Source organism: Camarhynchus parvulus, chromosome 29, assembly GCF_901933205.1.
Source record: "Camarhynchus parvulus chromosome 29, STF_HiC, whole genome shotgun sequence".
Lineage (NCBI taxonomy): Eukaryota > Metazoa > Chordata > Aves > Passeriformes > Thraupidae > Camarhynchus > Camarhynchus parvulus.
The window spans coordinates 1724943-1751170 of NC_044599.1; the positions used below are offsets into that span (position 1 = coordinate 1724943).

The window sequence follows — 26228 nt, forward strand, 5'->3', positions numbered from 1 at the left end:
TTTTTTTTTGTAAAGAAAATGAAAATGGAAAAAAAGTGGAAAATAAAGGAAAAAAAAAAGGCTGGGAAAATTAAAAGGATTTTGTTGGTCCCACCACGACTGGGGGTGGGGAGAGAGGGAGGAGGGGGGGGGACCCCAAAATTAGGGATGGGGGTGCAAGGACCCCAAAATTTGGGATAGGGGACCCCAAAATTCGGGATGGGGGACCCCAAAATTCGGGATGGGGGACCCTAAAATTGGGGATGGGGGGCTGCAAGGACCCCAAAATCAGGAATGGGGGGTGGTATGATGGGAGATCCCAAAATTCGGGATGGGGGATCCCAAAATTAAGGGTGGGGGTGCAAGGACCCCAAAATTCGGGATAGGGGACCCCAAAATTCGGGATAGGGGACCCCAAAATTCGGGATGGGGGACCCCAAAATTAAGGATGGCGGGGGTGCACGGATAGGGGACCAGAATTAAGGGCGGGGGACCCCAAAATTGGGGATGGGGGTGCAGGGACGGGGCTGACCCCGGTTTGGGGGGGGGGGGAGGTCTTGCCCCTCCAGTTTCCCGTCGGCCCCCGCGGCTCCGGTGGCTCCGCCCTCCCGGCAGCGCGCGCGTGGGGGCGGGGCCAGGCGGGGGCCGGCACCGGGACCGGCACCGGGAACCGGGACCCGGCCGGAGCCACGTGCGGCGCAGGGCGAGATGTGGCCGCTCCGGCTGGGCACGGTGAGAACGGGGCCGGGAGGGGGCCCGGGGTGCGGGGGGGGCCCGGTTACCGGTAAGGATCCCGGTAATGATCCCCGGTAATGATCCCCGGTAAGGATCCCCGGTTCCCGGGAAGGGTTGTCGGTTCGGATCCCCGCTTTTCGGTAAGGATCCCCGGTAATGAACCCCGGTTCCCGGGAAGGATCCCCGGTTCGGATCCCCAGTTCCCGGTTGGGATCCCCCGGTTCCCGCATCCCCCGGTGGCTCCCGGTGTTCACAGGAGTCCCGGTGCGCGGGGGGGACAGTCCCGGTACTCGGTACGCGGCGGGACGACGACGACTCGCACCGGGGGCTCCCGGTGCACGGGAAGTCTCGGTGACCGGAGGGAGAGTCCCGGACCCCAAACGGGTCCCGTTCCCGGTGCCTCCCGGTGCTCGCAGGGGTTCCCGGTACCCGGTACACGGCGAGGGGGGGACACCCACCGGGGCTCCCGGTGCACGGGAAGTTCCGGTGACCGGAGGGGGGGGGTCCCAGACCCCGAACAGGTCCCGTTCCCGGTGGCTCCCGGTGCTCGCAGGGGTCCCGGTACCCGGTACGGGGGGGGAGGGGACGACACCCACCGGGGGCTCCCGGTGCACGGGAAGTCCCGGACCCCCCACGGCTCCCGTTCCCGGTGCTCCCCGTGGCTCCCGGTGCTGCAGCCCCGCTGTCGCAGCAATCCCGGTGCCCGGTGTGAGCATCCCGCTCCCCGTTACCGGCGGGGCGGGGGTGTCCCGGTACCGCCGTTCTCCACCCCCGGTATCCCCGTTCACCCCGGGGAAGGGGGGGGTCTCAATCCCATCCCGCTCCTCTTCCTCGCCCCCTCTGAGCACCGGGACCCCCATCCCGGTACCGTGTGCCCCCCCCCCATAACCGGCCCGGTGCCCCCCCCCCTCACGGACTTTGTGTCGGTCCCAAAGTCCCCGGGGCCGGTCCCGGCCCCGCCACCACCGAGCGGCCTTGGCCCGTGCCCGGTGCCCGCGGCCCCGCGGGTGATGCAATGGGGCGGCCTCGGTTACATCACCCGGCACCGGGGGGCACCGGGGGTGGGCACGGGGGGGATCCCCCCAAAGCCACAGCGAGGGGGGGGGTGCGGTGGGTGAGAATCCAGCTGGGCTTGGGGGGTCTCCGTGGGGTGTTGGGGGTCCCCGTGGGGTTTTGGGGGTCCCCGTGGGGTTTTTGAGGACTTTTAAGGGGTTTCTGTGTGCCCTGTGGGGGTCCTTGCAGGTCCCCGTGTGCCTTGTGGGGTTTTGGGGATCCCTGTGGGGTCTGTGAGGAATTTTAAGGGGGTCCCCATTTGCCCTGTGGGGCCCTTGGTGAGGATCCCCAAGTGTCTTTGGGGATCCTTGTGTGCTTTTTGGGGACTTTTAAGGGGTTTTCATGTACCCTGTGGGCTCCTTGGGGTCCCCATGTGCCCCGTGGGCTCCTAGGGGGCCCCATGCAGCCTGTAGGGTCCTTGGGGGGTCCCCATGTGCCTCTTGGGGTACCTATACACTCTGTAGGGTCCTTGGGGTCCCCATCTTCCCCTTGGGGTCCCTTTGCCCCCTGTGGGGAGCCTGGGGGGGGTCCGCACGTGTCCCTTGGTGTCCCCACACCTTGCAGGGTGCCTGGGGACAGATCCCGGGGGTGTCACACCCGCCCCTGGCTCCTGTAGCTCCTGTCAGGGGCCAGGGGGGTCTCACACCTTGTGTCCCCCTCCCCATTTCTGTGCAGGGTCTCACCTTGTCCCCCTCCCCATTTCGTGCAGACCCTGCAGCGCTGGGGGGCCCGGGGGGGCACGGGCACCCTGCGGGCGCAGCACGGAGCCGCTGCCGCCGCTGCCCCCGGGCACTGCCCGGGCTGGACGGGCCAGGAGAGCCTGGCCCAGAGCGACCCCGAGCTCTGGAGCCTCCTGCGGAAGGAGAAGGATCGGCAGTGCCGGGGGCTGGAGCTGATCGCCTCCGAGGTGGGGCTGGGGGCGTGGCAGGGGCTTGGGGGGCTTGGGAAGGGGTGCGGCGGGACTTGGAGGGGGTGGGAAGGGGTAGGGGTGGGTTTGGGGGGGTTGGGAGGGGTGGGGGTGGGACTTGGTGAGGTCTTGGGGGTTTGGGGAGGGGTTGGGGTCGGGTTTGGGGGGTTTGGGGAGGGGTTGAGGTTGGACCTGGGGGGGTTGGGAGGGGGTGGGATCGGGCCTGCAAGGGCTTGGGAAGGGTTTGGAGGGGTTGGGGTGGGACTTGGGGGGGTGGAAAGGGGTGGGAGTGGGTTTGGAAGGGTTGGGGTTGAGCTTGGGAGGGTTGTGAAGGGTTGGAGTTGGGTTTGGGGGGGTTGGGCAGGGGTGGTGTTGGGGTCGAAGGGGTTGAGAAGAGGTGGGGGTGGGACCTGGGGGGCTTGGGAAAGGGTTGGGGTACCCCCTGTTTGTGTTTAGGGCGGTTTGGCTGCTCTGATTCCCATCCACCTTTCCCCCCCACCAGAATTTCTGCAGCCGGGCAGCTCTGGAGGCCCTGGGCTCCTGCCTGAACAATAAATACTCGGAGGGCTATCCTGGGAAGAGGTAAAGTGGGGAGGGGGCTCAGGGATGGACTGGGGGCTCCCCAGGGGCGATGCCTTGTGAAGGCTGCCCTAGGACAGAGCTCAGGGATAACCAGCAATTTATCGAGAGGCCTCAACAGATCCACCTTGGGCAAAGAGGAGTTTTCAGAAAATGTCACAGTGACCCCCTGGTGTCCCCAGGTACCACGGGGGTGCCAAGGGGGTGGATCAGGTCACTCCTATGGGGTCTGAATGGCACTGGGGACCCCTGGGTGACCCCCTGGTGTCCCCAGGTTCTTTGGGGTACCGAGATCATGGATCAGGTCACTCCCATGGGGTCAGGCTGGCGCTGGGGACCCCTTGGTGACCCCCGGGTGACCCCCTGGTGTCCCCAAGTACTTTGGGGTACCGAGATCATGGATCAGGTCACTCCCATGGGGTCAGGCTGGCACTGGGGACCCTTTAGTGACCCCCTGGTGGCCCTGTGCTGTCCCCAGGTACTATGGGGGTGCCGAGGTGGTGGATCAGATCGAGCTGCTGTGTGAGCAGAGGGCTCTGGAGGCCTTTGACCTGGACCCTGCACGCTGGGGTGTCAACGTCCAGCCCTACTCGGGCTCCCCGGCCAACCTGGCCGCCTACACGGCCCTGCTGCAGCCCCACGAGCGCCTGATGGGGCTGGACCTGCCCGACGGGGGCCAGTAAGGGGGGATTTGGGGAGTTTGGGGTTGGGGATTTGGGATTGGGGGAATTGGGATGTAGGACCAGTACGTGGGGAATGGGGGATTGGGGGTTTGGGGACTGGGGGACTTGGGGGAATGGGGGATTGGGGATTGGAGAATTGGGGAATTGGGATGTAGGGTCAGAACGTAGGGATTTGGGAATTGGAGGTTTGGGGATTGGGGGATTTGGGGATTGGAGACTGGGATTGGGAGTTGGGGATTTGGGGAATTGGACCTGCTCGATGGGGGCCAGTGCATGGGGAATGGGGGTTTGGGATTGGGGATTGGGGGAGTTGGGATGTAGGGCCAGTACGTGGGGAATTGGCGGGATTGGGGAATTGGGGAATTGGACCTGCCCAACCTGGCCGCCTACACGGCCCTGCTGCAGCCCCACGAATGCCTGATGGGGCTGGACCTGCCCGACGGGGGCCAGTAAGGGGGGATTTGGGGAGTTTGGGGTTGGGGATTTGGGATTTGGGGGGTTGGGGATTGGGGGAATTGGGATGTAGGGCCAGTACGTGGGGAATTGGACCTGCCTGACGGGGGCCAGTGCGTGGGGAGCTGGGGCGTTTGGGGATTGGGGGGTTTGGGGATTGGGAATTGGGGGAATGGGAATTGGGATGTAGGGCCAGTACGTGGGGAACTGGGAATTGGGGGGATTGGGAATTGGGGGAACATCTTCCCAGGGCCTGCCTACCCTAAGTTTCCCAGGGCCAACCTTTCTTTCCAACTCCCCTGAATATCCCATGATTTTATCCCCATTTTATCGCCATTTTATCCCTATTTAACCCCATGATTTTTTCCCCATTTTCCCCCAATTTTTTCCCCATTTTGTCCCCGTTCCCTCCCCAGCCTCACCCACGGTTACATGACGGACACCAAGCGGATCTCGGCCACCTCCATCTTCTTCGAGTCCATGCCCTACAAGCTGGATGTGAGCTGGGGGCAAAGGGGGGGCCTGGGGGGCCCCAAGGTGTCCCCAGGGTGACCTGTCTGTCTGTCTGTCTGTCCTTGGACTGACTGACCTGTCTGTCTCTCTGGCCCTGGGTTGAGTGACTCGTCTGTCTGTCCATCCCTTGGCTGACTGACCTGTCTGTCTCGGGATTGACTGACCTGTCTGTCTGTCCATCCGTGGAATGACCAGTCTGTCTGTCTCTCTGTCCCTGAACTGACCGACCTGTCTGTCTGTCCCTCCCTGGTCTCTCTAACCTGTCTGTTTGTCCGTCTGTCCCTCCCGGCCCACCACAGGCCTGATTGACTACGCCCAGCTGGATCTGACGGCGCGGCTATCCCTGGGCTGACCCATCTGTCTGTCTGTCTGTCTGTCGCTGGACTGACTGACCTGTCTGTCTGTCTGTCTATCCCAGAACTGACTGACCAATGTGTCTGTCTGTCCTTGGACTGCCTGTCTGACCTGTCTGTCTGTCTGTCCCTGGACTGACTGACCTGTCTGTCCCTCCTCGGTCTGACTGACCTGCCTGTCTGACCTGTCTGTCTGTCTGTCCCTCGACTGACTGACCTGTCCGTCCCTCTGTGGTCTGTCTGACCTGTCTGTCTGTCTGTCCGTCCCTCCCAGCCCGCCACAGGCCTCATTGACTATGCCCAGCTGGAGGTGACAGTGCGGCTGACCCATCTGTCTGTCTGTCTGTCTGTCTGTCCCTCCCTGGACTGACTGACCTGTGTGTCCATCCCTGGGCTGTCTGACCTGTCTGCCTGTCCCTGGTCTGATCAATCTGTCTGTCTGTCTGTCTATCCCTGGGCTGACTGACCTGTCCATCCCTGGTCTGTCTGACATGTCTCTCTGTCTGTCCGTCCGTCCGTCCCTCCCAGCCCGCCACAGGCCTCATTGACTACGCCCAGCTGGAGGTGACAGTGCGGCTGACCCATCTGTCTGTCTGTCTGTCTGTCTGTCCCTCCCTGGACTGACTGACCTGTCCATCCCTGGTCTGTCTGACATGTCTGTCTGTCTGTCCGTCCGTCCCTCCCAGCCCGCCACAGGCCTCATTGACTACGCCCAGCTGGAGGTGACCGCGCGGCTCTTCCGTCCCCGCCTGATCATCGCGGGCACCAGCGCCTACGCCCGCCTCATCGACTACGCCCGCATCAGGAGGGTACGGGGGGGTCCTGGGGGGGTCCTGGGGACAGCAGGTGACTCCGGTGTCCCTGGTGGGTGTCCCTGGTCATTGTCCCCTGGTGGGTGTCAGGTGGGTGACCCCAGGTGGGTGTCCCTCGCCTCATCGACTACGCCCGCATCAGGAGGGTACATGGGGGTCCTGGGGGGCTCTGGGGGGTCCTGAGGGGCTCTGGGGACAGTAGGTGACCCCCGTGGGTGTCCCCACAGGTGTGTGATGAGGTCAAGGCCTACCTGCTGGCAGACATGGCCCACATCAGCGGGCTGGTGGCCGCCAAGGTGATCCCGTCCCCCTTCGAGCACGCGGACGTCGTCACCAGCACCACGCACAAGACACTGAGGGGGGCCAGGTGGGACCCCCGGGACCCTCTTGGGGGGGCTGGGAGTGAGGGGCTGGGACACAGGGACCCCCCTGGGGGTGGGAATGAAGGAGCTCCTTGGGGGGCTGGGACCCTGTGAGCCCCTTTGGGGGGCTGGGAATGAGGGAGATCCTTGGGGGGCTGGGACTCAGGGACCCCCTTGGGAGAGTGGGACTGAAGGAGCTCCTTGTGGGGCTGGGAGCCCATGAGCTCCTTGTGGGGCTGGGAATGAAGGAGCTCCAATGGGAGTCCGGGACCCTGTGAGCCCCTTATGGGGCTGGGAATGAGGGAGATCCTTGGGGGTCCGGGACCCTGTGAGCCCCTTGTGGGGCTGGGAGCCCCTCGAAAGTCCCCCCCGGGCAGCAGAGGTGGCAGTGTCCCTTTGCCACCAGGTCAGGGCTGATCTTCTACCGCAAGGGCGTGCGCTCTGTGGATAAGAAGACGGGCAAGGAGACGCTCTACGACCTGGAGGACAGGATCAACTTCTCCGTGTTCCCCTCGCTGCAGGGGGGACCCCACAACCACGCCATTGCTGCCGTGGCCGTGGCCCTAAAACAGGTCTGGGGAGGGGGTGGCCTGTGTCCCCCTGTGCTATGGGGTATTGGGGTGTCCCCTGTGCTATGGGGTGTCCCTACCTGTCCCCCCTGTCCTGTTGGGGTGTCCCCATGTCTGTTGGGGTGTCCCCCATGCTGTTGGGGTGTCCCCCTGGTCTGATGGGCTGTTGGGGTCCCCCCCATGCTGACGGTGTCCCCTGTCCCCCAGGCCAGCTCCCCGGCCTTCAGGCAGTACTGCCAGCAGGTACTGAGCAATGCCAAGGCCATGGCACAGGCACTGCTGCAGAGGGGCTACACCCTGGTGTCAGGTGAGTCTGTCTGTCTGTCTGTTTGTCTGTCCGTCCCAGGTGCACCCTTGTGTCAGGTGATGCTCTGTCCCTGCTGGTTTTGGGGTCAGGGAGGGATGAGCTGTGGTGGGGACAAGGAAAGGTGAGCCGTGGTGGGGATGAGGTACATCCAGGTACCAGGTAATGCTCTGACCCCATGGTTTTGGGGACAAGGTGCGCTCTGGTGCTCCAGTCCTGCTGTTTTTGGGAACAAGGAGGGGTGAGCCATGGTGGGGAGAGGGGTGAGCCATGGTGGGGAGAGGGGTGAGCCATGGTGGGGACAAGAGAGAGTCATGTTGGGGCCGAGTGGCTCTGCCCAACCTCAGCACAGCAGTGGGGCTGTGCCAGGAGGGCTGAGGAGCAGAGAAGTGGGGCTGGGACAGAACCAGCAGCCCTGCAGAGGGGTCTAGGGGAGCTCAGGGCCCCTCACCCCTCTCCTTCCCTCCCCAGGGGGCACCGACAACCACCTGGTGCTGGTGGACCTGCGGCCCAAGGGCATGGACGGGGCACGGGCAGAGCGGGTGCTGGAGCTGGTGTCCATCACTGCCAACAAGAACACGTGCCCAGGGGACAGGAGTGCCCTGACCCCTGGGGGGCTGCGCCTGGGTGAGGGGCACGGCCTGCCCAGGGGCCTGGGGGGCATCACCCCCGCTGCTTCTCCCCTCTCTGAGTGGGAATTTGGGGATGGGCTTGGTGGGAAAGGGGCAGGGACTCAGGGGGAGAAGAATTTGGGGACCTCTTGGTCTCCAAGTTTGGGGAGGTACAGTGAGGGGTTTGGGGTCAGGGAGCTTCTTGAGGGGCTGGGACCCCATGAGCCCCTTGTGGGGCTGGGAATCAGGGAGATTCTTGGGGGCTGGGACCCAGGGAGTCCCTTGGGGGGTCTGGGACTGAGGGAGCCCCTTGTGAGACTGGGACTCAGGGACCTCCATGGGGGTCAGGGAGCCCCTTGTGGGGCTGGTGTCCCCCCAGTGGTGCTGTCCCCGCTGTCCCTGATGGGCTCTGTCCCCGCTGTCCCCAGGTGCCCCTGCCCTGACCTCCCGCCAGTTCCGAGAGGAGGATTTCCAGAAGGTCGTGGAGTTCATCGACGAGGGCATCGCCCTGGCCTTGGACGTCAAGAGCAAAACCAGTGAGCCATGGCGGGGCCCCCATTTCCCCCCATCTCTCCCCATTTCCCCATTTCTCCCCATTTCCCCCTTCCTGGCTGCTCCTACGCTCCTTGTAATGCCAGTCCTGCTCCCCAAAAATCAGGTGTTAAAACCAGTGAGCTGTGGGGGAACCCCCATTTCCTGCCAATTTTCCCCCCAATTCCCCCCATTTCCCCTTGTTTCTCCCCCGATTTCTTTCCCCCATTCCTTTCCATTCCTTTCCCCCCATTCCTTTCCCCGCATTCCTTTCCCCCCATTTATTTCCCCCATTTCCCCCCCATTTCTCCCCATTTCCCCCCATTTATTTCCCCCCATTTCCTCACAATTTCGCCCCATTTCTTTCCCCCCATTTCTCCCCCCCATTTCTCCCCCAAATTTCCCCCAATTTCTCCCCATTCCCCCGCATTTATTTCCCCCCATTTATTTCCCCCCATTTATTTTCCCCCAGATTCCCCCCATTTCCCCCCAATTTCTCCCCAATTTTTCCCAGTTTCTCCCCATTTTTCCCCCATTTCCCCTTCCTGGCTCCCCCCCAGCCCCTTGCCATACCAACCCTTCTCCCCACGCCGATGCCAGCCCAGCTGTGGGTACCTGTGGCACGGCTGGAGCTGCTCTGCTGCTCACCTGAGCCCTCCCCACCCCAGGTAAGCTCCAGGATTTCAGGAATTTCCTGCTCCAGGACGCGGGCACGCAGCAGCGCCTGCAGGAGCTGCGGGGACGCGTGGAGACCTTCGCCCGTGCCTTCCCCATGCCCGGCTTCAGCGACCACTGATGGGGCACAGCCCTGCTGCCAGCCTGGGGGCGCTGGGCAGGGGGCACTGAGACCCTCAGAGCCACCTCTGCCTGTCCTTTTGTCCCCCATTGTCACCCTTGGGTGCTGCGTCTTTGCGCGCGCACCCTGCTCTCAGTGTTAGGGTACAGAGACCCCCCCCAAATCCTGCTTGGGGTGGGGGGCACTGCTTGCTGCAGCCTCGTCTTGCACTTTTCTATGGGGAGCTAATAAAAGTGGGGGCAGAGCTTTGGAGCTGTGCTGGATGTTGGGGAGGGGTCCCCCAAGTGCCAGGAGCCCTGGGGGTCTCATTGAGCCCTTGGCCTGTGCCTTCCCCATGCCCGCCCACAGCGACCTGGGGGCGCTGGGGAGGGGGCACTGGGACCCTCAGAGCCTTTCCCCTGCTCTTGTCCCCCATTTTCACCCTTGGGTGCTCCCCCCTGCTCTCAGTGTTGGGGTACAGAGACCCCCCCCAGACCCTTCCTGGGCTTGCTGCAGCCTCACCTTGCACTTTTCTATGGGGAGGGGTCGCTGATAAATTTGGGGCAGAGCTTTGGAGCTGTGCTGGATGTTGGGGAGGGGTTCCCCAAAGTGCCAGGAGCCATGAGACTCTTGTTGAGACCTTCCCCATGCCCAGCTCCAGCGAGCACTGAGGGGGCACGGCCCTGCTGCCAGCCTGGGGGGTGCTGGGAGGCACTGGGACCCCAGCAGCCTTTCCCTCCCCTTTTTCCCTGTATCACTTTGGTGTGTGTGCCCCCCCTCTCAGTGTTGGGGTACAGAGACCCCCCCCAGACCCTTCCTGGGCTTGCTGCAGCCTCACCTTGCACTTTTCTATGGGGAGGGGTCGCTAATAAAAGTGGGGGCAGAGCTTTGGAGGTGTTTGGGCCATGCTGGATTTTGGGGAGGGGTCCCTGGAGCCCCTCAGCGAGGCTCTGGTGCCTCAGTTTCCCCAGCCTGAGGGCAGGGGGTGATGCTGAGCCCTGGGACATTTGGGGTACAGTGGGGGGACAGCCTGGGGACCCTCCCCTGGTGTCCAGCCAGGCTCTGTCCCACGTCCAGGGCTCTGTCTGGTGTCTGTCCGTGTCTGTCCCGTGTCCAGGGCTCTGTCTGGTGTCTGTCCCGGCTCTGTCCCGTGTCCCGTGTCTGTCCCATGTCCTGGCTCTATCCTGGCTCTCTCCCGTGTCCTGTGTCTGTCCCGTCTCTGCCCCGTGTCTGTCCCGGCTCTGTCCCGTGTCCCTGGTCTGTCCCGTGTCCGGGGCTCTATCCCGGGCTCTATCCCGGGTCCCGCTCTGTCCCGTGTCTGTCCCGGGCTCTGTCCCGTGTCCCGGGCTCTATCCCGGCTCTATCCCGGCTCTGTCCCGGGTTCTATCCCGTTGTCCCGGGCTCTGTCCCGTGTCCCTGGTCGGTCCCGTGTCCCGGCTCTGTCCCGTGTCTGTCCCGTGTCCCGTCCCCCCGTGTCCCGGCTCTGTCCCGTGTCTGTCCCGGCTCTGTCCCGTGTCTGTCCCGGCTCTGTCCCAGCTCTGTCCCGGGCTCTATCCCGGCTCTGTCCCATGTCCCGGCTCTGCCCCGTGTCTGTCCCGTGTCTGTCCCGTGTCACGTCCCCCAGAGGGTCCAGCCCGCCCCCCCCCGTGTCTCTCTGACCCCCGCCCCCCTCGCAGCCGGGACGGGACCCTGGGGCGTGAGAGAGGAAACGGCGCCGGCTGCTCGAGGGGTTTGTGCTGCTGCCAGCGGCGTGTGAGCGTCCCCCGGGGGCCGAGAGGAACATCCCCGTGCTCGGGGCCTGGGAAAGCATCAGCGATCCAGACATGGCCCTCCAAGGCTCTGGGAAACCATAAAAGTTTCCATTTGCTGCTCCCAGGTTTTAGGAAACCCTAAAGTTGTCCCCCACCCCAGGTTTTGGAAAACCCTAAAGGATCCAGTTTGCTGCCCCTAAGGATTTGGGAAACCCTAAAGGACCCCAGTTTGCTGCCCCTAAAGCTCTGGGAAACCATAAAAGTTTCCATTTGCCGCTCCCAGGTTTTGGGAAACCCTAAAGGATCCCAGTTTGCTGCCCCCAAACTCCGGGAAACCCTAAAGGATCCAATTTGCTGCCGCCAGGCTTTGGGATTCCATAAAAGATCCAATTTGCCGCTCCCAGGTTTTGGGGAACCCTAAAGGACCCAGTTTGCTGTCCCTGGGCTCTGGGAAACCCCAAAGGACCCAATTTGCTCCCCCTGGGTTTTGGGAAACCCTAAAAGACCCATTTTGCCCCCACCCCCCAATTCATTGCCGTGCTCAGTTCAATGCTGGCAGGAGCTGAGGGTGAGGGGGCACCCCCAGGGCTGGGCTTTATTGGGGGGTGGGACATGACCACGGGGTTTGGGGGTTCTGGGGGGGCTGAGGGAACTTTGGGGGGTTCCTGGGGGGGTCTTTGGGGGGCTCCTCCTGCAGCCCAGCCCGTCCCAGGGCTGGCTCAGAAGCTCGGCCGCTCCTTCTTGAGGTTCTTGTAGTCAGTGGAAACTGCCAGAAACTGCAGGAGGGAGGGAGGGTCGGGGGGGGTCACTGCAGCCCCCAGTGTCACTGCAGCCCCCCCCAGTGTCACACAGCCCCCCCCAGTGTCACTGCAGCCCCCCCAGTGTCACTGCAGCCCCCCCAGTGTCACTGCAGCCCAGCCTTGGTGGCACCCAGTGCCCCCTCCCCAAATTCGAGCTCAAGGATTTGGGGGGCTCTGCTCCAGGGCCCATCCCCCTTTTCCCTTTCCTGAATATTCTACCCTAAAATTGCTCCCCCCCCGCCAACTTCCAGCCCTCCCAGTTCACCCAGTGCTCACTTTGTACTGGTCTGTGGGGCTCAGCTTGTTCCAGGGCTCTGGATTGTTCTTCCTGTCCCAGCTGGGAGGGGGTGACGGGGGGGGGGACAGGACATCAGCACCTGCAGGGATTGGGGACAGACCCCTCCCCACACCATTTCCCCCACCACCCCAAAGCGCCCCCAGTCCAACCAGTTCTCCTTGGAGCCAAACTGGTCACGTCCTGTGCTGTCCCTGAGGGGCCGTGGGAGGGGTCCCTGGGGACAGCAGCTGGTGCTGCCCCGCCTTGTTTCCATCCCCCTTCCCCTTGTTTCCATCCCCCCCTCCCCTTGTTTCCACCCCCCACCCCTTTTTCCACCCCTCCCCGTTCTGCTGGTGCTGCCAAGAGCAGAATTTTCCATCCGGGAAGTTTTTGTTGTGTGTGGATTTCCCACCCTGGAGCTGGGTCTGGCTGTGCCAGGACTCGGGGCTGAGCCCCCCCCATGTGCCCAGGTGAGCCCCAGGTGTGTCCCAGAGGTGCCCAGGTGAGTCCCAGGTGTGCCAAGGTGTGCCTGATGTTTGGGCTTTACAGTGCCCGGGGCCTCCTGCGCCCCGCGCCCCCCCCCCCCCGGGGGGGGGGGGGGGGGCGTAGGGGGGGCGCGTGCCAAGCCATACCTGACATCTGAGCTGTGCAGTGCCAGGCCACACTGGGCACCTCTGGCCCCCACTCTGGGAGTGTGTGGGGTGAGCCCCAGGTGTGCCCCAGCTGTGCCCAGCCTATACCTGACATCGGGGCTGTACACACTGGGCACCTCTGGCCCCACATTTCCCCACCCTGGGGGTGTGGGGTGACCCCCAGGTGTGCCCCAGGTGTTCCCAGGTGACCCCCAGGTGTGCCCAAGTGTGCCCCAGGTGTGCCCCAGGTGACTCCCAGCTGTGCCCCAAGGTGTGCCCCAGGTGTGCCCAGGTGACTCCCAGCTGTGCCCAGGTGTGCGCCAGCTGTGCCCAGCCATACCTGACATCAGGGCTGTACAGTGCCAACCTCACCAGGTACAGCACTGCGCTGCCCAGTCCCACGCCGATGAAGCCAATGAGAGGAACGAGCTGCAAAAAAAAAAAAAAAAAAAAACAAAAAAGAGAGAAAGAAAAATTGAGAAATGCCCCAATAAAATGAATATTTATCAGGCGGAGCGCAAGGCAGAGCTGACACCCGGGAGATTTACAGGGGAGAGGTGGCCCGGCGATGCCGAGCTACAGCTGGAGCTGTCAGCCCGAGTGACTGAATGAAAGCACGGAGAGGAAAAATCGCCTCGTGCTGGAGAGAAATTGGGTTCGGAATGAGAAATCGCCTCCCTCAGCCTCGGGCTGCCCGGGGCTGGCGCTGCTGGGGAGATGGGGAGGAATTCCTGGTGCTCCCAGTGCTCCCAGTCAGGGCTGAGCTGCGGTTTGTGGCTCCTCCCTGAAGATTTGGGGCTGAGCACCCCATTTCCAGCATTCCCAGTGCTCCCAGTCAGAGCAAATCTCAGTTTGTGGCTCCTCCCTAAAGGACGTGGTTCTGAACACCCCATTCCCAGTGCTCCCAGTGCTCCCAGTCAGGGCTGAGCCTCAGTTTGTGGCTCCTCCCTGAAGATTTGGGGCTGAGCACCCCATTTCCAGCATTCCCAGTGCTCCCAGTCAGAGCAAATCTCAGTTTGTGGCTCCTCCCTAAAGGACGTGGTTCTGAACACCCCATTCCCAGTGCTCCCAGTGCTCCCAGTGCTCCCAGTGCTCCCAGTCAGGGCTGAGCCTCGGTTTGTGACTCCTCCCCAGAGAATTTGGGGCTGAACACCCCATTTCCAGCATTCCCAGTGCCCCTGGTCAGAGCAAACCTCGGTTTATGACACCTCCCTAAAGGATTTGCTCCTGGCGACCCCATTTTCAGCATTCCCAGTGCTCCCAGTGCTCCCAGTGACCCTACTCAGGGTTGAATGTCACTTTATGGCTCCTTCCTAAAGGATTTCGTTCTGGGGACCCCATTCCCAGTGCTCCCAGTGCTCCTGGTCAGAGTGAACCTCGGTTTGTGGTTCTTCTCTGAAGGATTTGGGGCTGAACACCCCATTTCCAGCATTCCCAGTCAGAGCAAACCTCGGTTTATTGTTTTTCCCCTAAAGCATTTTGTCCTGGGGACCCCATTTCCAGCATTCCCAGTACTCCCAGTGCTCCCAGTCAGGGCTGAGCCTCAGTTTGTGGCTCCTCCCTGAAGGATTTGGTCCTTGGGGGGGATCTGGGGGGCGGTTGGCACCCTCAGGGTTCTCCCCACCTCCTCGGGTGACGTTCCTGAGTCAAAATGGGGAAATTTGGGGCATTTCTGTTCCTGCCAGTCCCCGTGAGGGATTTTGGGGGGGGGGGCACAAAGGAGACCCCAAATTTGAGGCGTAAAATCACGGAGGGTTCTGGGCGCTTGCAATTTTTGTGGTGCCGTCCGTCCGTCCGTCTGTCCGCACCACCCCCCCCCACCTCGGGCTCCACCGCTGGCACCTGCGGCTTGGCAGCCTCTAATTATCCTGCCGCTAATTACTGCCAGGCGTTAATTACCCAGGCGGCGGCGGCAGCAGATGGCGAGACGGCCCCGGCAGCAGCAGCAATTCCCGGTGCCAGGGGTGGTGCCAGCATCCAGCATTCCAGCCTGGTTTGGGCACTGCTGGGTGGGAACTGGGCCATACTGGGAGCACTGGGAATGCTGGAAGCGGGGTCCCCAAGATCGAATCTTATAGGGAGGAGCCACAAACCAAGGCTCAGCCCTGAGCAGGGCCATACTGGGAGCACTGGGAGCGCTGGGAATGGGGTGTTGAGTCCCAAATCCTTCAGGGAGGAGCCACAGACCGAGGCTCAGCTCTGACTGGAAGCACTGGGAGCACTGGGAATTGAAATGGGCTGTTCAACCCCAAAAACCTTCAGGAAAGAACCATAAACTGGGGTTTGCTCTCACTGGCAGCACTGGGAGCACTGGGAACACTGGGAATGGGGTGTTGAGTCCCAAATCCTTCAGGGAGGAGCCAGAGACCGAGGCTCAGCCCTGACTGGAGTCACTGGGAGCACTGGGAATGGAAATGGGATGTTCAGCCCTAAAACCTTCAGGAAAGAACCATAAACTGGGGTTTGCTCTCACTGGCAGCACTGGGAGCACTGGGAATGGGGTGTTCAGGCCCAAATCCTTTAGGGAGAAGCCAAAACCTGAGCTGGGCCATACTGGGAACACTGGGAGAGTCTGGGCAGGGGGACACACCTGTGTTCCCCCCTTTCCCCACCCGCGGATGCGTTTCCATCCCATTTTCCAGCCGTGCCCCCTTCCCCCCCGCCCGATGTCATCGCCGTGGGGAAACTGAGGCACGGAGCATTTCGGGGGCATTTTCTCCAATCTGAGGCCGCAGCTGCCGTTCCCGGGCAGTTCGCGGCTCCTCCCCGGGGCTCGGCGCTGGCTCCGCTCTCATTCCGCTCCCCCCGCGCTGATTTCGGGGAGGTCAAAACCTCCTCGGCTCGGCTGCGATTGAGGCCGCGGAGCTGCGGGCACCGGGGAGCGGCGGAGCGGGGGGAGAGGAGGGGATGGAGCGGGGGGAGAGGAAGGAATGGAGCCGGGGAGAGGATTCAGTGCTGAACCCCCCATCTCCAGCATTCCCAGTGCTCCCAGTACCCCTGGTCAGAGCAAACTCCTATTTATGGCTCTTCCCTAAAGGATTTGGGGCTGAACCCCCCATTTCCAGCATTCCCAGTGCTCCCAGTCACTCCACTCAGGGTTGAATGTCACTTTATGGCTCCTCCCTAAAGGATTTGGTCCTGGGGACCCCATTCCCAGTGCTCCCGGTCAGAGCAAACCTCACTTTATGGTTCTTCCTGAAGGATTTGGGGCTAAACACCCCATTTCCAGCATTCCCAGTGCTCCCAGTCACTCCAGTCAGAGCAAATCCCTATTTATGGCTCTTCCCTAAAGGATTTAGGGCTGAACCCCCCATTTCCAGCATTCCCAGTGCTCCCAGTCACTCCAGTCAGAGCAAACCTTGGTTTATGGTTCCTCCTTGAAGGAGTTAGGGATGAAGCCCTTTCGAGCAGCCCAGGCGCTCCCAGTCACCCAGTTAGGGCAAATCCCAGTTCCATCCCAGTAAAGGATTTAGGAACCATGTTCCAGTCTATCCCAGTCACCAGGCACAGAAACCTTGGTTCAGGTTGTCCCAAGGAGGGAGTTTCGTCCCAGTAAGAGAGCCCCCCAGAACTCCGCTCCCCAGTCCATCCCAGTACAAGGAACATGTCCCAGTCCATCCCAGTAAAAGGGAACAATGTCCCAGACCATCCCAGTCAAAGGGAACAATGTCCCAGTCCATCCCAGTCAAAGGGAACAATGTCCCAGTCCATCCCAGTCAAAGGGAACAGTGTCCCAGACCATCCCAGTACAAGGAACATGTCCCATTCCATCCCAGTACAAGGGAACAATGTCCCAGTCTATCCCAGAGGGGGACAGGGGGCCCTGGGAGGAGGAGGAGGGAGAGCATGTCCCAGTCCAGCCCAGTAGGAATGGAGCTAGGGGCTCCCTAGGAGGAGGATGAGGATGATGAGGGGGCCCTGGAGGGGGAGGAGGAGGATGAGGGGGCCCTGGAGGAAGGCTGAGGAGGATGAGGAGGGTGAGGATGATGAGGGGGCCCTGGAGGAGGAGGATGAGGAGGATGAGGGGTCCTGGAGCGAGGAGGAGGAGGATGAGGGGGCTGAGGGGGGCTGGGAGGAGAGGAGGGTGAGGATGATGAGGGGGCCCTGGGAGGAGAGGATGAGGAGGACAAGGATGATGAGGAGGATGAGGGGGCCCTGGAGGAAGGATGAGGAGGATGAGGATGATGAGGGGGCCCTGGGAGGGAGGATGAGGGGGGTGAGGAGGATGAGGGGGCCCTGGAGGAAGGCTGACTCACCCCGGGGTGCCGTTTGACGTGGCGGGAGAAGATCCCTCCGCGCAGGGGACCCTTCATGGCCACGCTGGGATCGCTCCGGCCGCTGCCGAGCTCCGAGCGAGGCTGGACCGGGGCTGGGCAGGAGGCGAGGGAGGGACCGGGAGGGGAGGGACGGCTGGGGACAGCCCGGGGACAGCCCGGGGACAGCCCGGGGACAGCCCGGGGACACCCAGAATCTCACGGTTTGACGGATAAAGTCGTGGCAAACTTGGTACTGATGCACTTGGAACCCATTCATGCCAGACAAAATATTGATTATTTTTATTTAAATTCCATTTTACGCATTCTCTTTTTTTTATCTTGACATTTTTGGGTTTTTTTAAATCAAATAATTAAATTATTTTTAATCTATGGTTAATTAATATATTGTTTAATATATGGTTTAAATAATTTTCGCTTTCAATAAAGTCATGGCAAACTTGGCACTGATGCACTTTGACCCCATTCATGCCAGACATATATATATATATATATATATAATATATATAATTTTATCATTTTATCATATATATATTATATACATATATTATTTTATCATTTACTATTTACATTTCACATTTACATTTTATCATTTACTAGTTAAATTCCATTTTACGCATTCTTTTTTTTTTTATCTTGGTATTTTTTTTTAATCAAATAATTAAATTATTTTTTAATCCAATAATTAAACCCTATTATATCCCTACATTATGCAAATCACTTGTCATCAATACACTTTGACCCCATTCATGAAAGACAACAGATAGCATAATGGTTGCCAGACATATTAATTATTTTATCATTTACTATTTAAATTCCATTTTATGCTTTTTTTTTTTTATCTTAACATTTTTGGGGTTTTTTTAATCAAACAATTAAATTATTTTTAATATATGGTTAATTAATATATTTTTAAATATAGGGTTTAAATAATTAAACCATATATCCCTACATTAATCCAAATCACTTGTCATCAATACACTTTCAATTAACCTTCCTCTATATTTCCTAATTTATCATGGTGGTTTGTATTTTTGTTTGGTTTTTTGCGGGGGGGGTTTAGTTCTGTGTCTGTTTGGGGGTGCTTGTGGAGTGATGATGATGATGGTTGATTATTGGTTTTGATAATATAGAATTAATATATATATATATATAATTATATACATAATTATATAATAATAGGAAATATAGAGGAAGGCTAATTGAAAGTGTATTAATAATAACGACAATAACCAAATGTCATCATCACTCCATAACCAACCCCAAACAAACACAGAATTAACCCCAGAAATAACCCCCCCCCAAAAAAACCCCAAAAACCCACAAAAATACAAACCATGATCATAAATCACCAACCATCAAATTAAATTTTACGGTTTTTGTAGCTTATAAAATCATGACACCCCGGGGACAGGGCCAGCAGGGAGGAAGAGGAAGGTTGGACACCAAATTCGGCTCCCATCGCTCGTTCCGGCCTCGATCCCAAACCCCAGGGGTGACCCCGATGTCTGAGGGGGCTGGGGAGGGACCCCCGGTGTGCCCACCCATGGGGGAAGGTCTGGGGGGGACCCTCACCCCCAAATTCAAGAGTTTTGGGGAGGGTCTGGGGGTCTGGGTAGATCTTGACTACAAAATTCAAGGATCAGGGGGGCACCCAGGGGTCTGGGGGTGACCTTCACCCCAAATGGGGAGGGTCTGGGGCTCTGGGTGACTTTCCCTACAAAATCTGGGGAGCCTGAGGAGCACACAGGAGTCTGGGGGGGACCCTCACCCCAAAATCCAGGAGTTGTGGGGAGGATCTGGGGGTCTGGGTAGATCTTGACTATAAAATTTTGGGATCCAGGGGGGCACCCAAAGGTATGGGGAGACTCTCACCCCAAAATTCAGGGGTCCAGGGGAACCCAGATGTCTGGGAGGGGTCTGGGGGGACCCTCACCCCAAAATCCAGGAGTTTAAGGGAGGGTCTGGGGCTCTGGGTGACTTTCACTATAAAATTTGGGGAGCCTGAGGGGGCACACAGGAGTCTGGGGGGACCCTCACCCCAAAATCCAGGAGTTATGGGAAGGGTCGAGGGGTCTGGGTGACTTTCACTATAAAATTTAGCGAGCCTGAGGGGTACACAGGGGTCTGGGGGACCTTCACCCCAAAATCCAGGAGTTATGGGAAGGGTTCTGGGTAGAACCTCACAAAATTTCGGGATCCAGGGGGCACACAGGGGTCTGGGGGGACCCTCACCCCAAAATCCAGAGGACTCAAGTCAAGGGAGACCACGAAAATCACAAATCCATAAAAATCAGAGATCAAGGGAGCTGCCAGGGGCCTGGGGGAGGCACCCCGAGGGTCTGGGGGGGTCCGGGAGGGGCACCCCGAGATTCTAGGGATGTCCTGGGGGGCCCCTCGAGGGTCAGGGGGGACCCTCACCCCAAAATCCAGGAGTTGTGGGGAGGGTCTGGGGGTCTGGATAGACTTTCACTACAAAATTCAGGGATCCAAGGTCTGGGGGGGGCCTCACCCCAAAATCCAGGAGTTATGGGGAAGGTTCTGGGTAGACCTTGGTAGAAATTCAGAGATCCAGGGGGGCACCCAAAGGTATGGGGGGACCCTCACCCCAAAATTCAGGGGTTCAGGGGAACCCAGATGTCTGGGAGGGATCTGGGGGGACCCTCACCCCAAAATCCAGGAGTTATGGGGAAGGTTCTGGGGGTCTGGGTAGATCTTCAATACAAAATTTAGGGATCCAGGGGGGGCACTCAGGCGTCTGGGAGGACCCTCACCCCAAATGGGGAGGGTCTGGGGGTCTGGGTAGATTTTGACTACAAAATTCAGGGATCAGGGGGGGCTGGGGTTGGCCGGGGATGAGGAGGGGGTTCGGTTTGGCAGCCGCAGCATCGCTGGGTTATTTTACAACCGCTCCTCAAATATTATTCAAGATGAAGGAGAATCACGGCTGCCGCTGCCGGGAGCGAGCCGGGGCCGTGGCTGGGAATTTATCACCGGGAATTGGGGGCCCCCCCCGCGCTCCCCCCGCGGCACGGAGCGGTGATGAAGTGCTTCATTAATGGGAGATGCTGCGGCTCGGCACGGACGTGCCCGCACCTGAGCGCTCCGCTGCTGCCTGCGAGGCGTTCAGCGCCTCCCCCCGAGGCTGTACAGGGCTCCAGGATCCTTTCTGAGTCACAAATTCAGCTGGAAAAATCCACAGAGCCCCCACCCCGGATCCACAGAGCCCCCCCGGATCCCTTGTGATCCATAAATTCAATGGGAAAAATCCACAGAGCCCCCCCTGGATCCCTCCTAATCCACAAATCCAATGGGCAAAAGCCACAGAGCCCCCCCGGATCCATAAATCCAATGGGAAAATCTACAGAGCCTCCCTGGATCCACAGAGCCTCCCCGGATCCATAAATCCATCGGGAAAAATCCACAGAGCCCCCCCGGATCCATAAATCTACAGAGCCCTCCCGGATCCCTTCTGATCCACACAGAAAATGGGAAAAATCCACAGAGCCTCCCCGGATCCCTCGTAATCCACAAATCCAATGGGAAAAATCCACAGAGCCTCCCCGGATCCATAAATCCAGTGGCATAAATTCACAGAGCCCCCCCATGAATCCACAGAGCCGCCCTGGATCCCTCCTGATTCACAAATTCAGAGGGAAAAATCCACAGAGCCCCCACTGGATCCACAAATCCAACGGGGAAAAATCCACAGAGCCCCCTCAGATCCATAAACTCAGTGGGGAAAATCCACAGAGCGCCCCCAGACCCCTCCAGATCCACACAGGCAAAGAATCAAATCCGCAGCCCCCTCCAGGATCCCTCCAGTTTCACAAATCCAATGGGAAAAGTCCTCAAACCTCCCCCTCGGATCCACAAATCCAACGGGAAAAATTCACAGAGCCCCCTCTGGATCCACAGAGTCCCCCCCGTCCCCATCCCAGCCCCACCCACCCCATGGGACGAGGCCACAACTCCGCCAGATCCCTCCCAACCCTACAATTGTAGGGAACCCTACAGCCCCAGGGAACCCTACAATTGTAGGAAACCCTACAGCCCCAGGGAATCCTACAAACCCAGGCAATCCTACAGCCCCAGGGAACCCTACAATTGTAGGAAACCCTACAGCCCCAGGGAATCCTACAAACTCAGGCAATCCTACAATCCCAGGCAATCCTAAACCCCAGGAAATCCTACAACCCCAGCTAACCCTACAACCCCAGAGAAACCTACAATTGTAGGGAACCCTACAATCCCAGGGAACCCTACAACCCCAGGGAATCCTACAACCCCCCCAGCCCCTCCCAGCTGTGCCCCCCAAATTTTGGGGGACCCCCCGCGTGACCCTCGGTGTTTTTGGGCCCTTCCCAAAGGGGAAGTTCCCTCCCTTCCCAAAGGGTCCGGTTCCCTCCAGAGCCACAATTCCCAGGGGATTTTAGCTTGGCGGGATGGAAACCGCCATAAAAAAATTCATCCCGAGGAAAACAAACCAACAAACAAGAAACGAAGAGCCGGGAATTAAATGGAGAATTAAGGGAGAATTAACGGGTAATTAACGGGATGGATTAATTGTGTAACCTCACTGGATGCGCTCTGGGATCAGCCCCGGCGCGATCCCGAGGGACACCGATGGGCGTCACACCGCAGCACTATCGCGACATGTCGCGATTGGCACGGCCCGATAACGGGGGAACAGCCGCGGCCCTGCCAGCGTGATGTCACACCTTCTCCCGTGACGTCATCGACGCCCGTGACGTCATCTATTCCAGTGACGTCACCACCCCCTCCTCGCTCCTGTCCCGATCGCGACACGGCCCCGATCGCGACACGGCCCCGATGGCGCCCAGCCAGGCCCGGCAGCATCCATCAGCCATCGGGCTGGCAGCGGCACTGAGGAGTCATTAACGGCCTAATTGCGCTCATTAATCACCGAGCGAGCGGCACCGGGAGAGCCCCGAGCCGAGGCACGGCCGCGGGGCGCGGGGGCACCCCCGGATCCGGACAGCCCCAAACCCGGACACCCCCAAACCCTGACAGCCCCGAACATTGACAGTCCCGGATCCGGACACCCCCGGACCTTGGTACCCCCAAACATTGACACCCCCCGATCCGGACACCTCCGCACCCCAAAACTCCCGGATCTTGATACCCCCAAACACTGACACATTGATACCCCAAAACACTGACACCGCCGGATCCTGAAAACCCCAGATCCCTGACACCCCCAGATCTTGACACCCCCACACCCTGAAACCCCAAGAATCTGCATCCTCCAGACCCCTGACACCCCCAAACCCTTGACACCCTCAAACCCTTGACACCCCCAAACCCTTGGCACCCCCAGTGTTGCTGCAAAAGCCTCCCCCCTCTGCTGGGGGGGTTTGGGGGAGTCAAGGAAGATCCTGGGGAGCTGGGGGTGATCGTGGGGAATTGGGGGGTGGTTCTGTGGAACTGGGGTGCTCCTGGGGATCCAGGGAAGATCCTGGAGAGCTGGGGGTGCTCCCGGGGAGTTGTGGGTGCTCTTGGGGAGTTCGGGGTGATCCTAGGGAACTAGGGGTGCTCCTGGGGATCTGGGGGGGCTCCCAGGGAGCTGGGGGGGTTTCAGCTCAGCCGTGGCAGTGAAGCCATTCCTGGAGCTGACCCCACAATGCTCCAGCCCGCGCTATCGATTCTCTTTTCCGTAATTGTCCTCAGCCGTGTCCCCGCCGGGGCCGCGGGTTCCCCGCCCGCGCCGTCAATAACCGGGGCTGCAACCGGGGCTGCAACCGGGGCAGCAACTGAGCCGCGATTGAATCAACACAACGGCCCCGTCCTTCGTCTGCCAGACACACCGGGGGGCTGAGAGCACACGGCTGGGACACGGATACACAGCTGGGACACAAATACACATGGCTGGGACACAAATACACATGGCTGGGACACAGCTGGGACATGGCAGGGACACACGGCTGGGACAGGGTTACACATGGCTGGGACAACACATACCTGGGACACGCACACCCCCTCCTGGGACACGCATGAACACATCGGACACACCCGCGCAAGGTGAGACACCTGCACACGTTGAGACACGCGTGCACAGGCGGGGACACGTGCACCTGCATCAGACACACGCACGGCACGGACAGCCCTGTGTCCGTGAGGGCGGGTCCGCTCCCGCAGGGTCCCGGTCCGGTTCCTCCGGTTCCTCCCGGTTCCTCTCGGGCCAGCGGGAGGCCTGCGGTGCCCTCTGGTGGCGGCGGCGGGGCTCGGCCCGGGGGCACCGGCACCGTGCGGGCACCGGGAAGGGGCAGAGGGGCACTCGGCAGCGCGGGGCACGGCTGGGCCCTGCACCCGCAGAACCCTTCTCCTCCTTCCCCTTCCCCTTCTCCTTCTTTTCCTCCTTCTCTTCTCCTTCCTTTCTCCATCTCCTTCTCCTCTTCCCCTTCCCTTTCTCCTCCTTCTTTCTCTTCATTTTCCTCCTTCTCCTCCTCCTTCCCCTTCTCCTCCTTTTCCTCCTCCTCCTTCTTCCTTCCCTTCTCCTTCTTTTCCTTCTTCCCCTTCTCCTTTTCCTCCTCCTTCTCCTTTTCCTTCTGCTCCTTCTCCTTCAATCCATCTCTTTATTCTCCTCCTGCTCCTGCAGCTGGCACAGGAACGAGGAACTTCCAGCAGCCACAGACCCCCCCTCCATGACCACTCTGATCCCACTCAGACCCCCAGCACCAGGGCAGGGACCCCAAAACCAAAGTGACACCCGCCCTGTCCCCATGTCACCCCCAGCACCAGGGCAGGGACCCCAAAACCAAAGTGACACCCCCCCTGTCCCCATGTCACCCCCAGCCCAGCGTGGGGACACCACGAGCACATTTGGGGGTTCCCACCTCCCACATCCTCTCCAGCCCCCCCGTTTCCCCCCTCCCCAGCCCCGCTGACTGAATCCAGAGCCTCCAAAATCAATTCCCATCCCCGCCAGGACACGCCGAGAAGGCAACAAATCACAAATCACGGCGGCGGCGGCGGCTCCGCAGCCCCAGCGCCTCATTTTTCTTCCTGAACTCCATAATAAGAAATCAATGGCAGACGCCGAGCTCCCGGTGCAGCTCCCTCGGGATGGGCGACACCGAGTCCTCCCCCAGCCTCAAATCCCAGATTCTCCCACCTCCAAAATCTCCGGTTCCCCCACCCCAAATTCTCAATTAGCCCAGCCTCAAATTCCTGGGTTCCCCCAGCCTCAAATCCCAGGTTCCCCCATCCCCAAATCCCGAATTGCTCCAGCCTTAAATTCTGGATTCCCCCAGCCTCAAATCTCGAATTCTTCCACCCCCAAATCCCAGATTCCCCCACCCCAAACCCGGGCTTCCCCTACCCCCAAATTCCGAATTCCCCCAGCCCCAAATCCGGGGTTCCCCCAGCCCCAAATCTGGGGGGAATGGGGAGCCCCAAAAGATCCCTGAGAAATCGTGGGAGGGGGATCCAAGCCCACCATGGAGCAGGGGACAGAGCCCAGTGGGGATTTCAGCCAGTCCAGGAGCACAGAGGGTGGGGAAGGTGGGATCGGGGGATGGGGTGGGATCCAGGAGCAGGTGGGATCTGGGGGGGTGGGATCTGGGGGGGTGGGATTCAGGGAATGGGTTGGATCTGGGGCACAGGGGGTGGGATCCAAGGGGAAGAGATGGATCCAGGAGGAGAGTGGAATTCAAGGACCAGATGGGATCTGGCAGGGTGGGATCCAGGGAATGAGTTGGATTCAGGGACCAGGTGGGATCCAGGGAAGATGGAATCTAGGGACCAGGTGGAATCCATGGAGAGGGTTGGATTTGGGGTACAGGTGGGATCCAGGGGGAAGATGGAATCCAGGAGGTGAGCAGAATCCAGGGACAAGGTGAGCTCCAGGAGGTGGGTTGGATCCAGGGAACAGGTGGGATCCAGGGAATGGATTGGATTCAGGGTAGAGGTGGGCTCCAGGAGGAAAATGGAATCCAGGGGCAGGTGGAATCCATGGAGAGGGTTGGATTTGGGGGATGGGTTGGATCCAGGGAAGATGGAATCCAGAGAAAAGGTGGAATCCATGGAGAGGGTTGGATTTGGGGTACAGGTGGGCTCCAAGGGATGGGCTGGATTCAGGGGCAGGTGGAGCACATGGAAAGGGTTGAATCTGGGGTACAGGTGGGATCCGGGGGATGGGTTGAATCCAGGGCCAGGTGGCTCCAGGGAAGATGGGATCCACGGAGAAGGTTGGATCCAAGGCCAGGTGTCTCCAGGCATCCCGCAGGCTCCGTTCCGGGCGGGGGGAGCCCCGGGGCCGCTGTCAGGCGGCAGCAGCAGCTGCGGAGGCTCCGGGCTGGGATCGCTGCTCCAATTAGCCGCAATCGCGCTTCCCCGCCGCGCCTGACACCGAAAATCCGAAATAATTACCCGGCAGCGACAGGCGAGGCAGGAGCGGCTCCCGCTTAATTGAGTGTTTACAGCCTGGAAACAGCCCCCAGCCAGGCAAAACCCCCCCTCAGCCAGGGAAAACAGCTTCATCCCCCTCCTCATCCTCACAGAGCTCACCTGGGGGTCACCAGGTGGGGAGGGAAAGGAAAGGAAAGGAAAGGAAAGGAAAGGAAAGGAAAGGAAAGGAAAGGAAAGGAAAGGAAAGGAAAGGAAAGGAAAGGAAAGGAAAGGAAAGGAAAGGAAAGGAAAGGAAAGGAAAGGAAAGGAAAGGAAAGGAAAGGAAAGGAAAGGAAAGGAAAGGAAAGGAAAGGGGGAGAGGACAGGACAGGACAGACAGCACAGGGCAGCACAGGGCAGGACAGACAGGAGAGGACAGGACAGACAGCACAGGGCAGCACAAGGCAGGACAGACAGGAGAGGACAGGACAGACAGCACAGGGCTCACAGGTGGCCCTCCCTGGCAGCGCTGTCACCGCTCCTCCAGCCCGTGGCTGATTTGCAATCGCGGCCGGGGCAGCTCCGGGTCCCGCTCCTGTCAGCCGGGCTGGAATCCCCAGGGGCGGCTGCAGGAGGAGCGGGGGGAGCCGGGCAGGGGCGGCCCGGGGGTGAACACGGACAGATGTGCCCGGAGCTGCCAGATGTGCCCGGAGGTGGGGATGGGGCAGGGGGAACACGGACAGATGTGCCCGGAGCTGCCAGATGTGCCCGGAGGTGGGGATGCGGCGGGGGTCCGGCTCCGGCTCCTGCAGTGAAGGGGCGCTCCAAGAGGGGCACCCCTGCCCCGTGCCAGCCTCACAGCCCCCCCATGCCCCCCCGTGCCCCCCCCACCCCCGCGCGGTGGCACCGAGCCCCTGCCCCGCTGC

General features: G+C 60.2%; 2 protein-coding genes across 3 annotated transcripts; one reads left to right on the plus strand and one right to left on the minus strand.

The window, feature by feature from the left end:
- Positions 1-609: 609 nt before the first annotated feature.
- SHMT2 (serine hydroxymethyltransferase 2) lies at positions 610-9490 on the plus strand. 2 transcript variants are annotated; one of them, XM_030967052.1, is made up of 12 exons: positions 610-711; positions 2477-2674; positions 3177-3256; positions 3732-3932; positions 4806-4887; positions 5942-6064; positions 6295-6434; positions 6836-7001; positions 7206-7305; positions 7774-7929; positions 8342-8449; positions 9113-9490. In XM_030967052.1, exons 1-12 carry the CDS (start codon positions 688-690, stop codon positions 9238-9240), a joined length of 1506 nt encoding a protein of 501 aa, XP_030822912.1. In that variant the 5' UTR covers positions 610-687; the 3' UTR covers positions 9241-9490. The 2 variants fall into 2 exon arrangements, with proteins under 2 accessions (XP_030822912.1, XP_030822913.1); XM_030967053.1 differs by lacking the exons at positions 610-711; positions 2477-2674; positions 3177-3256; positions 3732-3932 and adding an exon at positions 4314-4385.
- Positions 9491-11533: 2043 nt separating this feature from the next.
- Positions 11534-17042, minus strand: NDUFA4L2 (NDUFA4 mitochondrial complex associated like 2). The gene is made up of 4 exons (XM_030967070.1): positions 16936-17042; positions 13020-13108; positions 12047-12107; positions 11534-11746 (listed from the first exon to the last, which is right to left on the minus strand). Exons 1-4 carry the CDS (start codon positions 16990-16992, stop codon positions 11690-11692), a joined length of 264 nt encoding a protein of 87 aa, XP_030822930.1. The 5' UTR covers positions 16993-17042; the 3' UTR covers positions 11534-11689.
- Positions 17043-26228: the final 9186 nt, after the last annotated feature.

Excerpts from the sequence above, each read along its gene's own strand:
- SHMT2 (XM_030967052.1), top strand. The coding sequence starts at position 688 with ATGTGGCCGCTCCGGCTGGGCACG. Across the intron at positions 2,675-3,176 it reads TGGAGCTGATCGCCTCCGAG|AATTTCTGCAGCCGGGCAGC; the intron begins GTGGGGCTGGGG and ends CCCCCCCACCAG. Across the intron at positions 3,933-4,805 it reads GACCTGCCCGACGGGGGCCA|CCTCACCCACGGTTACATGA; the intron begins GTAAGGGGGGAT and ends TTCCCTCCCCAG.
- NDUFA4L2 (XM_030967070.1), bottom strand. The coding sequence starts at position 16,992 with ATGAAGGGTCCCCTGCGCGGAGGGATCTTCTCCCGCCACGTCAAACGG. Across the intron at positions 13,109-16,935 it reads ACGTCAAACGGCACCCCGGG|CTCGTTCCTCTCATTGGCTT; the intron begins GTGAGTCAGCCT and ends TTTTTTTTGCAG. Across the intron at positions 11,747-12,046 it reads GCCCCACAGACCAGTACAAA|TTTCTGGCAGTTTCCACTGA; the intron begins GTGAGCACTGGG and ends TCCCTCCTGCAG.